This window comes from Lycorma delicatula, chromosome 12 (genome assembly GCF_047948215.1).
Source record: "Lycorma delicatula isolate Av1 chromosome 12, ASM4794821v1, whole genome shotgun sequence".
NCBI classification, from domain to species: domain Eukaryota; kingdom Metazoa; phylum Arthropoda; class Insecta; order Hemiptera; family Fulgoridae; genus Lycorma; species Lycorma delicatula.
Genome location: NC_134466.1, coordinates 38,189,836 through 38,207,989, shown reverse-complemented (window position 1 = coordinate 38,207,989; position 18,154 = coordinate 38,189,836). Strand labels below are relative to the sequence as shown.

The 18,154-nt window shown below is 29.7% G+C and overlaps 1 protein-coding gene across 5 annotated transcripts in view; it reads right to left on the bottom strand.

Annotated features, from left to right (window-relative positions):
• The window catches only part of eIF2A (eukaryotic translation initiation factor 2A), a 78,275-nt gene extending 61,666 nt beyond the window's left edge, over nt 1-16,609 (bottom strand). For 3 of the 5 annotated variants that reach the window (XR_012758516.1, XR_012758517.1, XM_075379903.1), the window contains exons 1-4: nt 16,454-16,609; nt 15,233-15,377; nt 12,964-13,082; nt 660-935 (exon numbers count right to left, since the gene is read on the bottom strand). Coding sequence is in view for 3 of the 5 variants with exons in the window: in XM_075379903.1 (XP_075236018.1) it covers nt 660-935; nt 12,964-13,082; nt 15,233-15,377; nt 16,454-16,481 (568 nt within the window). In the remaining 2 variants the exon portion in view is untranslated. Of the gene's footprint in view, nt 1-659; nt 936-12,963; nt 13,083-15,232; nt 15,378-16,019; nt 16,039-16,245; nt 16,265-16,453 lie in introns of those variants that run through there. The other 2 variants (XM_075379904.1, XM_075379905.1) reach the window with 2 other exon arrangements.
• Nucleotides 16,610-18,154: the final 1,545 nt, after the last annotated feature.

Here is an 18,154-nt window from a genome sequence, read left to right as displayed (position 1 = left end):
GTTCTAGGAAAAAATTTGGAAATATGTTGAAGGAAGATCAGAACAGTTCTATGATTTTTTTGAAGTAGAAAATGATACCTTGGGACATAAAAAAAATTTAATTAAAAAAAGAGAAGCGGTTACATGGAATTACAGAATAACTGAAATTTAAGTAGCCTATATGAATGTTACAGATTTGTTTTTTAATTGCATAAAACTTTTTTATAAATTTATATTTTACAGTAATCCCAATTTTTTAGTATTTTTGTTTTGTATCTTTTAAACTGTATTTAATAGAATTGATTAAAAAACACATGAGAATAATGGACAAGTTTTTCTTTTTGTTCTTTCAATAGATTAGTTTGTTTTAGTGTATCATGTTATCTAACTAAATAAATACTGTACCTAAGAGTCATTAATTAAACTGCGTACATTACAATTTTACAACCTTACATACAATTAGGTTATGTTTGTGAGTGTATAAGAAAAAGACCTTCGACGCTTACTTGAATCAGCCGCTTTATTGACTTACTTTTGTTTATAAACTCTAATAAGCAGTCTGTATAAACATTCTAATTCTTAATATGATTTCTGTGAGTTTACTCTTTTAAGCAAAAACTACTAAACCTAATTGAGCTAGTATGATATAATAACAAATAAAAACAAGATGAATTATATACCTGGAACGTAACAAACAACATGTACAGGACTTCCTTCAGGTGCTATACTGAACGTTTCTACTTTCTGGTTAGTAATTTTAAGGCTAGACTTATTAAATTCTGGTACATTAAAGAAAACTACATCACTGGTCACACTCCTTGCACATATTTTTTCATCACTACTCCATTGTAGCTGCCAATCAGACTGTCTTTTATGGGTCCAAACATGTACTAACTCTCCAGTATCACATTTAAATATGTGCAAATTCGGTGAACCATGTGGATTTGCTTGTGACACTAAAAAATAAAAAAATCACAAACAATGATAAGTATATGGAATTTCATCCTATAGTTTTAAATTTCAATTAATATAAATGTAAAAAATGAATATTTGCTTGTATTTATCTTTTAGCATTTTTTAAATTGTTTCCCATTCATCAGAAATATTAAGATCAAAACACAAGAATCAAGATTAAAGCATTAGTAATGCCAGTCAAATTAAAAAAAAATCCTATTGTATAATTGTTTTACAAACATTTAATTTATTAATGATAATATCTTTGATGATAAAGGTACTATAGAAATGTTCAAGCTGAGACAAAGCTAAACAATAATAGTTAAATAAAATAAAGGTAAGCAACTATTACTATTTTTTTATTTAAGTTTAGATATATAAAATATAGAGGCACAAAAAAGAATACAATAAAAACCATGCATAAAATTGCTGCAGCCATTTATAGATCCTAGGCAAATGATCCCAATGAATCCAATACAATTTGAATCCCAACAAAACAAATTTCAGAACACTTGCAATATCAAAAGAAACAGCAATTTAGAGGCGAAATACCCAGAATAAAATGCTAAACAACTGATACAAAGTTTAACAAACTAAACATTTCTAGAACTAAAGATTAATTGAGTAAAAGGGTAAAATCTATGGTATAGCAATGAAGTTTATTACTAACTGTATGTAACTTTTCAATTATACAATTTTAACAATCAGTCACCAAACATGTGAAAATTTAGCCTACATTAGAATAAAAAAATTAATAGATGCTAAAATTAATAGATGTTACAATTAATGAAAAACTTACAATACAGTTAATTTTTATTAAAAATTTTAAAATGAGTAAAAAAAAAACAATTATTTCAAGTCTAGTCATATGACACTCAAAAACACTTAAAGCAAAATAGTTTTGGAAGTAGTTCAAACATTTTATTTATTTTTAATAAAAATTAACTCATTACACTTCTAGGTTACTTATTTCAATACTTCAAAAAATAATCAAAATTCAATTCACAAATCTGAGACTAAATTATACAATAAATATCTCAATTATTCTCATATTTTCCTTAAAATGCTGGATTTATCTTAATTGAATGAATGCTTTCTTATTTCTGATCAACATATTCACCTTCTAAATTACTCTACATAAAACTTATTTGTAGAAATATTTATAGTAAAAAATTAAAGAAAAGCTTCTTAAACAGCTTATTTTAAACAGGAATTTTAAAAACTTTCAGATATATAAATAAATATTAAATAATTTAATGGTTTTTTTATTAATGTAATTTTTACACAGTTAGTGACTCACCTCTGATTTGGATAAAATTAGAAACTTACCTTATTTAGGACCTAAGTTTGTTCATTAAAATTACAATTATTCATCAAAAATGCCTTTCAACCCCGTTACATCCCTAAGTTACATAGTACCCTCACCAAAAATGTTATACTTCAACACTGTACAACTGAAATATACATTATTTTTTAACTAAATAATTTAGTTAAAGTGAAATTAAGTTAAGAATGGAATTAGATAAATTAAACTAAATAAGTTAGGTTAAGCTTAAGGTATGGGGGGGGGGGGGTTGATAAATGTGCAATTAAACAATATTATTTACTCCATAAATTATGTAAAAGTGAAATTTAATTGACTTTAGTTAGGTTAAGGTTAGATTTACTTTTATACGGATTTGAATACTAGACCGTGGATACTGGTGTTCTTTGGTGGTTGGATTTCAATCAACCACACATCTCAGAAATGGTTGACCTGAGACTGTACAAGACTACACTTCTCTTACACTCATACACATCATCTTCATTCATCCTCTTAAGTAATACCTGACAGTGATTCCCATAGGCTAAACAGGGGGAAAAGAATGTTAAGATTAGATTAGGTAAGGTTGTTTTATAAGTAATATATATATATATTTGATAAACTTAGTCTTCTATCTGATGAAATCGCAATTCAAGACTTCTACTCAACTTAACCTTATTCTTAACCAAATTTAACAGAAACCAAATTATTTAGTCAGCAAATAATGTATATCACACATGTATAATGCGAAGTAATGAAATTTTTGGGTGTATTGTGTAACTTACACGGGCATAACTCTGGTGAAAGGCACTTGTAATGAATAATTTCAATTGTAACAAATAACTTAGATCCTAAATAAGGTATTATATTGAAATCTCATCAAAATCAGAGGTGGGTCTGTAACTGTAAATAATTAATTACCATTATTTATTTTCTCATACATACATCTTAACCCAATAGGTGAGACACCCACCATTTGAAGATCCTGGACACCACTCCCTTCATTCCTAGCTCTGATGGACTTCATCAGAGATTGTCTTTTAGATCCTCTAAACTTGATAACACAATACAGTCATCAGTTTGGCCTCTGTCAGGATGCCACCAATGCAAATGCTTCAGCGACATTTCCATCAGTGTATTTACACAACCAATTATTGCCTTCATATGGCTTCTTCCAACCACAAAAGCCAAACACAACTTACAAACTGTTAACTATCAAATTAACAGATTTACAGAAGCATGATCCATCCGCACACCTTCCTGTAACACCGAAGGTTTCACACAAAAACTCTTGATTTACTTCAAAATCAAGTCCTCTTGAATTACAAAATCAAGAAAGATTCATAAATTTAATAAACCTTTAATGAAGACATATCCTATCTCTCTCCTCTGGTCGGCTTTGAAGAACGAGGTCAATGCCTACACCCTCCCACATCGCAGTTCCATTCACAGGAGTTCTACACACATCCATCTCATCCTAACACCAAATATCTTAGCTAACAGGGCTTGATGCCAAAACTCCAATCTTGCGAAGTAAGCACCCAGGTGAGCTCCTAGCCACCCAGATTGCAATTCTATCTATACATTTATAACAGCATCAGACACCTCTGTCATCCTCCACATGGCTAAGAATCTAATGAAGCCAGCAACTATATTCTATTACCTTTTCGTTTTCCAATTAACTTTCAGATCAAAACCAGAATTGAGCCTTGCAAGCTTTCTAGCTACTTTGGTACATTCAGTTTCGAACTTGAAGCAAACATATAAGACATGGAACACATCATCCATCAATGGCCCTACACTACAGACACAAGCCTGAATTAAACCAAATCTACCCAACCCATTTCGAAAAGCACCATGTCCAGAAAGAAACTGTGTAATATGCCAATTGGGAGGAGATCCACGTAACTACCTGCATTCTTTTCACATCAGCGTGTGAAACAGCCATTGGACGATTCAGTCCACCATAAAGTTGCCATAAATGGAAACCTTGGTAATCTGTTCCTTTTATATGCCCAGACATAAGTTGGCCTACCTTCTTAGCATCTTAATGTAATTGATGCTCAGTTGCAAGGATATCAATGAGCTTAATATCAGAAATAACAAGGCCCACATGGTAAGTCCAAAAAGATACCTAAGACATACTGACTCACTAGAAGAAACAATGTTCATAACCTTAAGAATAGCATCTTCCAGGCCCCTGCCTGAGCAAAAACAATACTAATCATCCATCAACAACTTTCTAGAATTCAATCTATCACAATATTTTCTCAAAAACCTAGGCCAATAAGAGGAGCTCACAGTGGGGTTATAATCATTACCTTTAAACAACAATTTTAGAACACCTTTTTTCCGGCAAACAGGGAGGTAGCCAGCAAAGAGCAACCACTCAAACACAGTAACAGTAACCTAAAAAAAAATGAATACCAATAGTTCACTTTTGCAGGATCCAATTCATCAGTCTGTACACAATTCTATAATTACATCAAATAATAAAAGGAAACAAAATTTAGAAAACAAACACTAAGAACCACAAAATTTCACTGCCATTACTGGAATGATGTAAATTTAAAACACCACACTTTCCTTTGTTTGTAATCATTATTGCCAATCGCTACAACCCACCATGACTTTAATTAAAATATCATCCTCAAATACGATCTGGCGATTTATAATTTCATACTTTTGTTTAAATTTATAAATTTAATATTTTTCAAGTATATTCATTTTTTAATTATCAGTAATATATTACATAAGCTTACATTGTAACAATGATTGTCCATATTAAACACACCTCTTTTTTTTGTTTCTGTAAGTATGATAAAGTTCTGTAAATCTTTTTTAAAAAGATCTGTTAGTTTTACCAATATGAATTTTATAATATTCATTATATTCAATTTTATATATTTCGTCTGAAGTTGTTTCTATTACTTTCATTATTGTTCCTTAAATTTTATTAATTATGTTTTATATTTATGTTTTAATTTTATTAATATAAAATTAGCAGTGTTTGAACTTAGAAACCAGAATATTCTTCAGGCGGTCAGTTACATTTTTATTTTTTCTACTGTTAAAAAATGGTGTCCTTTGGGGTGCTTTTTAAAATTTCAACAAAAAAAGTCACAGGGATTCAAGTCAGGTGAATAAGATGGTTGAGGAACTACAAGAATATTTTCTTTGCCAAAAACTCATTAACTGAGATGCTGTATGACAAGGTGCATTTCCATGATACAGCAGCATCCAGTTGTCTTCAATGGCTGGTCTCACGCAGGCAACTCTTTTCCACAGACTTTGAAGGATTTCTCGGTAAACATATTGATTTACAGCTTGTCCTGTAAGCAAAAACTTCTTATGGACAATACCATTGCTATCACAGAAAACAAATTAGCATGGTTTTGATTTGCTCATTTTTGCTTTTTTGGGATGTGATGAGTTTGAAGTGTGCCACTCCTTGCTCTGGCATTTTGTTTCTGGGTCATACTCAAATATCCAAGTTTTAATAGCATTCTCACAAAATTTAACACAAAACTTGATTGCACAATGTTGCTCATTATCAGTATCACACATTTTTGTAACAAAAACTCATTTCAAGGAAAGTTTGTTTACGTCTCACATGGCAACAATAGGCTGTCGCCAAATGGCTTCGACAGCACGTGGCACTTACTAACCTTATGGTGGCCCTGTAAAGGTCTGTTTTTTGCGTTAGCTCTGAGAAGAGCTGCTGGGTCTGGAAGCTGGTCTCCGGAGAAGTCGGGGAGTTGCGGCTCAGCCACTGATGTCCGACCGGGCTTTTCCTCAGCAACAGTAGGATCCCCACTACAGCGTGGCAGTGATGGCTCCCAGAGCCCCGCAGTGTGAGGTTGACATCGGTCGTCCTTCACCGGTGTGGCCAAGACAGTTCTCCCCAAGGGATTCCACATGGGCCAGCTCCTGCTGCTGGGTTAGCTGTGGCCAGGGCAATTGCAGCCCACACTGAAACTGAAGCAGAAAGGTAGCGTCCATGTCCAGCGGCTCCCTCAGCGGGCTGGCCAAGCTTGCTGCTCCAGCAGGGATGTTGGCATCCGCCAGGTAGTCCCACGTTGAGGAACTTCCGCCGGCTGAGGAACTTCTGTCTTCTTGGTCTTCTCCAGGTGGTGGTGGATGATGAATCGCAAATTCACTCTTGTGCACGCTCTTTTATTGGAGCCTAAGAGTGGTGGGGCTGCAGCGCTGCTATGGTGGGAGTGATGCTTGTATCAGCACGTCTGTATATTGTGCCCCCTCTCACATCATTGTTACCGTTATCGACCACCGATATTAAATTAGGCATATATGTGGTAAAAGACTAAAAATAATAATAACCAATATAAATCAGCTGTTCATAAAACCATATGTTTACTAGTAACTTTACAGTGTTGCCACTTTGGCTGCCAAAAAAAAAAAACTAGTCTCATTACTTTATTTATAGACCTTGTAAAATGTTCCTTTGCTTTGTTACATTCATCAAACATTAATTGTGATGTAATTAGAGCAGTATTGTAACAAAGAAATAATGTTGTATAAGTGATGGCCAATACATCTAAAAAAAGTAAAAAAAAAAATTATGGCATTCTGGAATGGTCAGGTCATTTCAAGGCAGCAATGAACGTAACAGAATTTAACTTATTCATAACTTCATAACCATTTTTTCACTATGTTTATATATAAGATTCATTTTTACTCTTAAGATTTTTAGCTATAAAATAAGCAGGTACTATTTTTACACAACTGCTCAAAAAGTAGTATAATGTATTTTAGGTGTGTGTATGTATGAATGTATTTTTGTTCCACCATAACAGTTCAATGACTGAACCAATTTAGATGCATGATCCCGCGATAGAATCCTTACATTACCAAGTGCCATAGCTATATAAATATGTATATATATATATCTTTGTTTACTTGTAACTAAAAAGCCACAACAAAAAAATTAAAATTCTAAATTGACAATTGATAGTATTTTCAGGATTGATTTATAACATTTATTAAATTTTTTTGATTATTTATTTTATGCAGTTTTAGTAATACAGTAATTTATGGTTTGGAGTGATTGTATATATGGATACTAGCTGGCCCGTCTAGCCAGAACCTGGACCCTCAGGGCTAAGTTCAGCCCAGGCAAATACCAGAGCCAACTCAAGAGCCTCCCAGGACCACGGGGCCCACCCCATGGCTGCGGAGCTCGCTATTCCCAATTTGCCAAGGGGGCTCGACACCCTGGGCACCTGCAGAGCTTGCTTCGGTTGCCACTCCCCATCTACCCAAAGGGCTACACCCCTGGACCCCCACACTGTACGTTATCCTCATGGTTGTGAGAATAATACTGATAAATAATAATATTCAGCCTTTACAGAAACCTGAAAAAAAAAAACAACTGAAGTATACATACCACTGATGATGAAAAATTCATAATCTATTTCTTTGCCATAGTGACAGAAATGTAATAGTGAAGTGAAAGGATTAATTTATTTTTCCTTAATATCTTTAATTCACAACTTCACCCTCCTTGGGGGTGAAGAAATAAAGAATACTTTTTAATATCTTAATCTTCAAGGGAGTTAGGGCCTCGGTCAATGGCTTAAAAACTTCACTGGGATAACACAAATGTATCCTGCAAATCTAAAAGTAATCATTCAGTTGATTTTCTCATTATGCAATAAAAAACAAAACAAACAAATGTGTGTATGTGTATATTTTCGAATAGCCATGATTAGTTAGATCGAGGCTGTACCTGATGCATGCAAATGTTAGTCATCAACCTACTAACATATACCTCAAATTTTGCCAGACAGTTGTCAATGAATTTTGTAATTTTCAATTTTAATTCATGATCCCATCTTTGTAACAGAGATCTGTTATGTACTTTCGTACATTTCAAATACCTTCGAAGCAATTTAAAAGTTTTAAAACATCAGTATTTGGCACATTTCCTTACAACCAGAAGTTTTTTTTTGTCAGTTCAAGTCATATTTGTAGCAATTAGTACTGTTAGGCTTTCTTTTGATTATTTTCCCCCCTCCCGAACACATTTCTCCTTTAAACCAAAGAGTTCTTTCTAGCGCCAGTTTAAAACAAAGACCAGATTCATCATCATTATAGATTCTTTTAGTCAGAATAGCCCTCTTTTAATTTTGGCCAAATGGTTTCTAGCCATTTTTCTGTCAACAGTTGGAGCTGCTGTAGCCACCCACACACAATATTGTGACACTGATGGAACCATTGTATCCAAGCTGAAGTTATTTCATGCAGTTAAGCAAATGTTTCAGAAAAATTGTTTGCCTTAGTTTGCAATACAGGACCGCTAATAGTGATAACACTAACCCTCTGGTAATTAAACCATTTTAACAACGCTTGGTCTTCATCATTACATTGATTAGGCCGTAATTTTTTTTTTTGATTTCATACAATTTGTTTAAAAATTTTTCTTAATTTTGTCATAGTTCTTCCATGTCACCATCCTCTAACTACCAGATAATGTGCGCCTTTTCCTCTATCATGAATGTTTTTCACGAAATCATAATTATATCACTATTAAATGAATTACACAGGATACGTAAAATAAATATGATATGCTCACAATAAAAGATGAATAACAACTGGTACAATAATCTGGTACAGAAAGAAGATAAGAAAAACAACTATAGTATATATACAGGTAAAAAGGAAAAGGTGACTGATTTCAACTGTAAAAATATTTCTACAGCTACAATGTAGATATACTACACTACTGACAATCACTTCCATCCATCATTTTAAGCAATAAAATGTTGCATTTCAGTAGAAAAATAAGTCATAACTGATAAGTCACAACAACCAATGTAATTATAAATATGCATAGTGTATTTATGTATTAACAGCATATCAAACCAACCAAGAGAAATTTTTGATCACTATAGATGATACTTTTATTGTATATAAATTTTTTTTTCAAAGTGAAATATATCTACAAACCTTCTCAGTTATGTTAAGAAATGTGGGTAAAAAAATGGTTGCGTCTGATCGAGAGGTTTTTTTTGTTTATCCTCAACAAACAAAACCCCTCTTCCTCCAGTATAGATAATATTGAGAAACAATTTATTTTCACAATTAAATATTGGTTTACATTTACATATTAAATATTTTACAATTTTTAGATATTTGTTTGTTTGATCTTTTATTACTTTAAATTATTTTCTTCAATGTAATTATTTCATAACTTCTTTGTACTTATTTTTACACACAACAATTGGTGAATCAGTCTTGTCAGAAGTTAATAATATTAGAAATTATCAATAAAGATTATTTTTTTGTTTGATAACCTCAAATTTTGTTATAATTTGTTTATTATTCATATCTTGTTTTTTATATTATGTTTAATTATTATTTTTTCTAAATACCCATTCTTTCAATATTATAATCCGTACTAATTATTATTATAATTTATTAGTTATATTTTTATTATATTATACTTGTGTTTATCAATTACATTAAATTTTAAAGTGTTAATTTGAAATTATTAATTTTTCTTTATTTCAGAAGATTTTAGTAAAGTTCTTAAAATTGTTATTTAATTTTGTTTCCTGTTTTTGATACCTATTACAATTACTGTTATGAGAATTAGGTTTATTATAATTATTGATATTAATTTTGTATTGCATTACAATAATTGTTATAATTCCTTAATTGATTAATAGTTTTACCAAATTTTACTTAATTTCTCTTTGCATTTTTCTTTTTCAAAATCAGTTAAATCTTTTAAATATATGTAAACTGAATTACTTATTTTACAACTACAATTATGTGTAAATGTAATGAATATAATGTATTATTAACAAAAAACTTATCCTTATAAGTTTAATTTCTTGTTTTACTCTAAATATTTCATACAATTCTTTTCTTAATATGTAAGTAACTATTAGGTTTCTATATTTTAAAGACTTCAAATACAATTTATAGAATTTGAATATGGCTTTGCTTGGTTAGCACTTGCAATAATATAATATGTTATAATACGTTGATGAATTATTTGAATTTTCAAAACATATATAATACTTTAAGGCAAGATCTTGAATAGTAGAGCAATGCTTAAACATCTTTACATTTAAATCTGAAGAATTGTGCAAGTAATCTTAAAAAATATAAACACTTGCATACTCATGTAATAATTTGTAACTTTTGAGTATTGGTTAAATCTGTCTATAATTTTTAATTGGCATCAAGCACTAATTATTGCAATTTAATAAAGAGCAAAGAAAGCCATCATAGAAAAAATCTCAGAGCCAATCTAAATAACTTAATTAATTACAAATAATTAATCAATAATTACTAAAAGAATTACATTCTGCTCTTTTATTAAACTGTTATGCTTTTGTAAAATTAAACCAGACAAAAGTTTACATATTGATTTAATTCTCTTATACAGTGAAATAATAAATTATTAAAAAATATATTAACAATTTAACTGTAGTTAAGACTGTTAAAATTTAAAATAATTATTCAATTTTTCTGAAACATTCAAAATATTTTCACAATTGAGGAGTCAGGTGGAAGGAGGAGGGCCTAAATTTCATTAGGCCTTTTTTTCAGAGAATGAATTTTTGGATTCCCCACCTTTTGTTACATATGTGTATAAAATATTATATTTGTATTGGTACTTCTTACAGAATTACAACTATAATGTAACCTTCCTTCCATAGAGTGAGGTTAAGTTTGTACTCCAGTTAAAACGTTATTTACAGTCTGTGTTGTTTTAGATCAGATACCAATAGTGAAAGAAATAAAAGAAAAGGAGCTAAATGTTGGAATAAAAAAAAGAAAGTTTATAAAGACTTATGGAAACGTGAGTCAACAAAAATGAAACTTAATTCCAGTAAGGGTTATGTTAACTGTGAAGGCGATATTGTTAAAGGAAAACCAGTTTGTTCATGTGCAGAGTTGTATAAATAGCTTTATTATTCTTCTGTTACTAAAAAAAAAAAAAACAAGAAAATTTTTTTTTCTGTTTTGGAACATATGTGATAATTCTAAGCAAAATACATCACTAATGAAATTTATAGGTTAGAAGTTAAAAGGTCAAGCACAAACATTAAGAATAAAAACAAACAGAATGCTAGGAAATATTTCATTCATAGCCCGAAAAAAAGATAGTGCACCATTCATTAAACTATTTTAGATTTCTGTCAAAAAACTCCAGGCATTCAAAATTCTGTTGTAGAAAGTAAACTTATGGTTACTGACAATTATGGTAAACACTTAAATAAACCACATAAGATAAAATCTGCTGTATGGGATTTAGCAATTCAATTCCTCACAAGATTCTCATTATTACGCACAAAAAAGTAAACAAATTTTTTTTTGAAAATCCTGATATCTAACTGTTAAAAAACTACGAATTATTCAAAAAATTCTATTTTAAAGAATCAAAAGTAAAGCTTAGAATGAAATACAAAACGTATTTGAGATTTTTCCATCAGAAATGAAGTTTTTCCTTTAAAAAATTACATTCAGATATTTGTAACTATTGCAATAAATGTTAAACAGCATTAGCCATAAAACAAGATGTTCAAATGAAAGTAAGTTTTGATATTCACTAGAGAAATGTCGCAAGCCATAAAATTATTAAAGAGGTTTCAACATTCAATTCTATAAATGGTTTTTGTGGTTCAATGTGTTCAACATTCATGTGCACAATGATTCTTCAAGTTGCGTGTACAGTTTTGCGGAAACAGAATAAAAAAAAGAAGCAAATTCTGTTATATCCTTTTTATTTCAATCCCTAGAAAAAAATTTAAAAATTTTACAGAAATATTATGTTTTCAGATGTTTGTGGTGCACAGAACAAAAACAAGACAACAATGATAGTTTGTTCATGGTTTTTATTTGTTTATTCTGTTAATATACTTCATATTTCCAGTCAGAAGACATTATTACAGTCAATGCGACAGGAACTTTGGATTATTCAATATTCTGATAAAACATAATAGATACAAAACAGTAATTGAAAATAATAGCTTTGGTTCAGATAAAACCTGCTCTCTTTTATGTTCTTTGTGATCCATATATAATCTATGACTGGGCAACTAGTTTAAAACAATTTATCAAAACAACTCCTAAAAGTAAAAATGACTAAAATACAGAAGTTATGATGAAATATACAGGAAAACAGCTTTCAGTTTCTACAAGTTATCAACCAATATTTGCTTCTTACTCATTCTGGAGAAGTGATGCAAACATTAATCCTACAAGAAATTTGATTTTGAAACAAGTACATCAGTTGAAGATTAAAGATGCTAACAAAAAAGACTAGTGTGATCTTTTTCAATATTTACAAGAAGATGCCAAATGGTTTCAAGACAATGTGATCAATATTATTGATCGCACTGATCAATATCAATATGATATTGGAAAACAAACAACCTATACAATATATTAGGAAAACAAACAACCTACCCTACCAAGCACTAATTATCTTAATCTTACTGTAATTATGCATAACCAACTGCTGATATCACATATAAATGTTAGGTAAGACAGAGGTGAATCAAATTACATGTTTTGTCTTTGAACTTCAGAGTGTAAGCTCAGAAACATACACATCAATCTCAGGGACAATTATATTTTATAAGAATCTATATACAAAAGATTGTCAAAATAAGTAAGGTAGTTTACAAGGTATACGTTCCCATCCAAAAAAAGATTCAAACACAAAACAAATAATTGAAAAAACATACCTATAAATGGTTCCCATGTAACTAAATATGTTCCTTTAGGTGAGAAATCCAAACAACAAACTTTTGGTCTTTGTATTTCTGCTACCACACTCCAAGTTGCTGTAGAGACAATTTTAATTCTGAAATTAAAATAAACAAAAAGGTTTTTCATTTATTAAATTATATTTTATTCCATCTTTTGAGGTAGAGGTCAACAATTAAATAAAATGTAATTTGGTAATTTATTAACTTAAATATTTGATTCTTAATGATGTATTTAATGAGAAACTATTCTGACTTTCACTCCTAAAAAATTATTAAAATTATAATAACAGTATTACCAGTTTTAATTGTATGGAAAGAATGTGTTGCCACACAGTGCAGTCTATATCAGTTCACACTTTAAAACCTGCTAACTACAAAAAACCGTTGTATGAAAAGTTCTTAAGTTTTCTAAAAAAAAGTTACAGCAAGAAGCAGTTTATACAGTAGCAATATTTTTCTACAGATTAAAAATATGTAACTATTTCAAATTGATAACCAAAATACAATTAAACAAAATCTTGAGAAAAATCAGCAAATAAAAAAGACAATTGCCAAACTCTCACAATTATTTTTTTTACAACACCCACTGTAATATTTTGACAATAGTGTGCAATATTCCAGACACTGTTGGTAATTTACTGACTTAGAGTAAGGCGCCAGGTACATCATTAATTATCAATCGACTATCAATATTATTCTAATTTTAATGTTACTACATCCTGATCCCATGGGGGAAGACTCTCCTTGTGGCAGTTTCAGTTTCACCACACCACCACCTCCGAACCTAGCCCTAATGGGCTTTACCAGAAATCATCTTCAAAATAGGCAAAAGGCATCTCTCAGCCTTGCTCTTGCCTCAGTCAGGATGTCACTGATGCGAATGCCACATGTGACATTCCCATCGATGTACTACTATCATTAAGAACTCTCAAGAAAAGAAAACACATCTCTAAATAAAGTCTCAAACAAGACTGAATAACAAAATTAAGTAACTGCAATCCACTACCTGCACGAAAGACAAAGAGTTGAGTTCAACATGCATTAACAAAAAATGTTAATGCTACTGCAATATATTACAATATAATTGGATAATTATATTCATCAAGGTCCCACCTATGATTTTGATGAAGTTTGGAATATATCTTATTTAGGACTAGGTTACTTGTTACAACTTAAATTATTCATTGGAAATGCCTTTAACCAGTTATATCCTTCGTAAGTTACACAGTACCCACCCCTAAAATTTTATCTTGCACTATATATATATATATATATTAAAATACATTATTTGTCAAATAAATAATTTTATTTCAGTTAAATTTAGTTAAGAATAAGGTTAAGTTAGGCAGAAGTCTTGAATTGCAACTTCCATCAGATAAATTGAGTATTCCATCAAATTTATGAATTACTTATAAATCAACCAACCAAACCTAACCCTAATTAAACTTACATAGATTTCACTAGTTACTCATATATAATGTATATTGCACATATAACAGAACCCACACCTTATGCTTAATTTAACTTAAGTTTAAGTGTATCTAATCGCATTCTCAACCTAATTTACAGTTTTTTTTTTAAATTAACGTACATTACACTTATACAGAGCTGATTTATGAAATTTTTACTTAAGGTACTGTGAAATTTACGAGGGATGAACTCAAATGAAAGGTGTTTCTATTGAATAATTTCAATTGCTACGAATAATTTCAGTCCTAAATAAGGTATATTCAAGATTTTCATCAAAATCAGAGGCAAGTCCATAAATATATATAATTAACCAACAATTAAAAACAACCCATTCTTTTAGGGATTTTTATTTATGAAGTCCATATTAGAATCCTATATATTTCTGCAATGAATTATTCACAGCTGAAACCAAACGTACTAAGAAAATGAAATTTTTCATTACATATCAGTGATTAAAATCTATTACATTCAGATAGAAACACAAGCTAAACTCTTGTTGACTAGTTAACAGAATGCAAAAGCAAGTAATATTAATAAATTACATTATTTATTATTTTTTTTATAAAATCTTAAATGATATTAAAATCATTAAACAATATGACAAAAATCTTTAATGGTTTAAAATCATTGAAAAATTTGTTCAGATTCAAAATTACTGATAAAAACACCAAAAAGACAAGTTAAATAGAAGCAGAAACAAATCATGTTTACCAGTTTATGAAAAAACAAATTACCTAATATAGCTTAATTTATAATAAAAATAATGTATTCTTACACAGCTCCATTAACCCATGTAAAGTATCGCCCATCTGGGCTAAATTGCATAGCTTTACATGATTTGCTGATGTCACGGGTAAATCCAGATATAATGTCATAGCTCGGGGGCCCCTGGTTAACAGCAATACCTGTCGAACCCCTTACTGAAAGAAAAAGTTAAAATAAATATATATATATTTTTTTCAATTTATAATTATATAGCAAATGCAGTGTAATCTTAAATCAAAATTATGTCAACTCAACATGGATATAAACCAATAAAGTATGTGTTCTTACTACAGCCTATGTTATTAGATACCTGAATGATTTTTATGTTGTGTTCATATATAATCCGTTATCTTGTACTGTAAATTAGTACCAAAAGCCATAAAGAAATTTATTGGCAGAGCAACACAATGTTATTTAAAAGAATACAGTCATATAACAATTATAGCATTAACAGAAAAATAATCGTACAGGTTCGATACAAAATTAAAGGATTAATTAGACTGCATGGTTACAAATCGAAATGAGGTCTACATATCGTACCATAAAACATAACATGAAAAAGTGTGTGAATGTTATGAAGATACAGCATTATTAAACAAATGCAATGGGGGAAAAAAAAAAATTAAAATAGTGTTCGAGGAAAGTACATTTCAGAAAATACCAAGCAACTTAAAAACTATAATATGCAACGCACATCAGTAAATGTGGAAAACGTGACAGTATGGATTGATTACTAATTTGATGGAAGATATAACATTATGAAATTGAACAATTGCTTTAACAGATATTTTTCTTACTTGAAAGATAAATTTACATAGTTCTGTAACATAATAAATCACATTAGCAGGAAAGTAAACCAATTTCAAAATCACTGAACAAATATACTGTAATACAACCCTCCGTGACCAACAACGTGATACGTCACTTGTAATTTTTGTGAAGAACCAATTGTTAAACAAATATTTATGCTAAGACAAACTAAATTTACTTCATTTTAACAAAATACAAACAGATATCACTAACGTCGAAGTTATAAATTCATCTGTGCATCGTTTTAAAATAGAACAATGTGGCCTAAAAACATCATCATCCAATTATCATTTAAAAAATCAAAACCAATATTAAAAATGAAAAAAAAAATTACTTAGTCACTGAGTATACCAAAAACATAAATGACAACTGAATTTAGAATAAATGAAAATATCATAATAAGTAATTTACACGTTCTTACCAGCTACAACTGGGACAGGTAAAGCCATCTTTCAACTCCGGCCATGTGCAGCCACTGCGAAATAATATTTTCTCTATTACAATTTTGTTTTTATATTAAATCATATTCATTTTTTTAAATAATTTTATTATATTCTTCAGGCCATATCATAATTAATTAATTTTTAATAATTCGTTAACGGAAGCAATTTATAAGAGAAAGAAAATTATAAAAATTTAACGTAATTATTTTTAGCTGTTTAATATCAATTTCAATTATTGCTCTAATTTGTGTATTTTTTTTTTTTTTTAATAAAAATCAACTATTCTTATTTCAATAGTATAGTTACCTCTTTGGAAGCGCCACTGCAACTTATTGAAAATTTCAATGCTATTTAAATTTGAAGAAATTTGTCCTCTGCTAATTCGGAATAACTACGGAATTTAGTTGGTTAATTATAACTTAACTAAACTAAAACTTTAAAAAATATATTTTTTCATGTAGACACTGGGTTTCTTACAAGAAATTAAACTCTGTATTACATTTTATTTTTTTCTAACGAAAATAAGAGAAAACGAGTTTCTTCCAACAGCGTGTTAATCACATTTACGACGAAACCAACATTTTTTCAATTCATGCAGCGCACAGATTTCAATTTAAATCTTTAAAAAAATGTTATTAGTGAGTCGTTAAAAAACGACTAGCTTAGTCACAGAAGCTATCGTGAAACTACGTTAGGGTGTAATGGAATGAAGTATTAAAAAGCGAGCATAAACTATATGAAAAATAGTGCATTTATATAAAATATACATATTTGCCTTACTAAAGTATAAAATATATTTCTATATACCTATGGAAAACAGTATATTAATTACTACTAAATAAAATATTCACTATAAAACATTTGTTTAGTAACTAGTTTAATAATTGTCATTTGTTGTCACCAATACACTCATTTGATGTAAAAATTTATAAGAGAAAATTAAAATAAATCTAGTATTTTAGAATGTATTTATGTCATCTAAGAGAAATAAATTGCGAAATACGATTGAAACAGTATTCTGTAATGAAAAATGTTTTCTTCCTTAATTGTATCTTTATACTGAGACTGACCAAATGAAAAAAATAAACTAAAAGGTATTTTATATATTTTGAATCATACAAAAGCAAATGTCAGTAGTGTCCTACAGTACAGATAAATAACAGTAGAATATATTGTGTCGAAATCCAATTAGCTTATGGGAGTAATTTGCAATTAAATAAACGACAATTTGAAACAACCGTATCACAAAAACTCCCTGCATTGGTATTTAAAAAATAAATTTTTCTCTTAACTTATCTTCTATCTGAGGTTTACACCATAACACTTATCTTCTACCTTCCCGAGGTTAAAATCGGCTGAATTAAAAGAATTATTAAATGTTTTTAATAAAATAAATTTGTTTTAAATACTAATATAAATAAAAATAATTGTACAAATGCTAATTTAAAAATTATACTTCGTTTAGCAATAACAACTTACGTAAAAGCAATCGTGTTTCGTGCCTTCTCCCATAGTGTCGCTATTGATCGTTTTACAATTCACTAATCCGGTGTTTCTAATCTAATTAATTTTACTAATATCAGGCTACTTACTGCACAAGTGCAGTTAGTTATTTATAAGAAATTAACTTATCATATAAAAATTTACGTATTAAGGATTAATAATTTTCCGTGCATGAA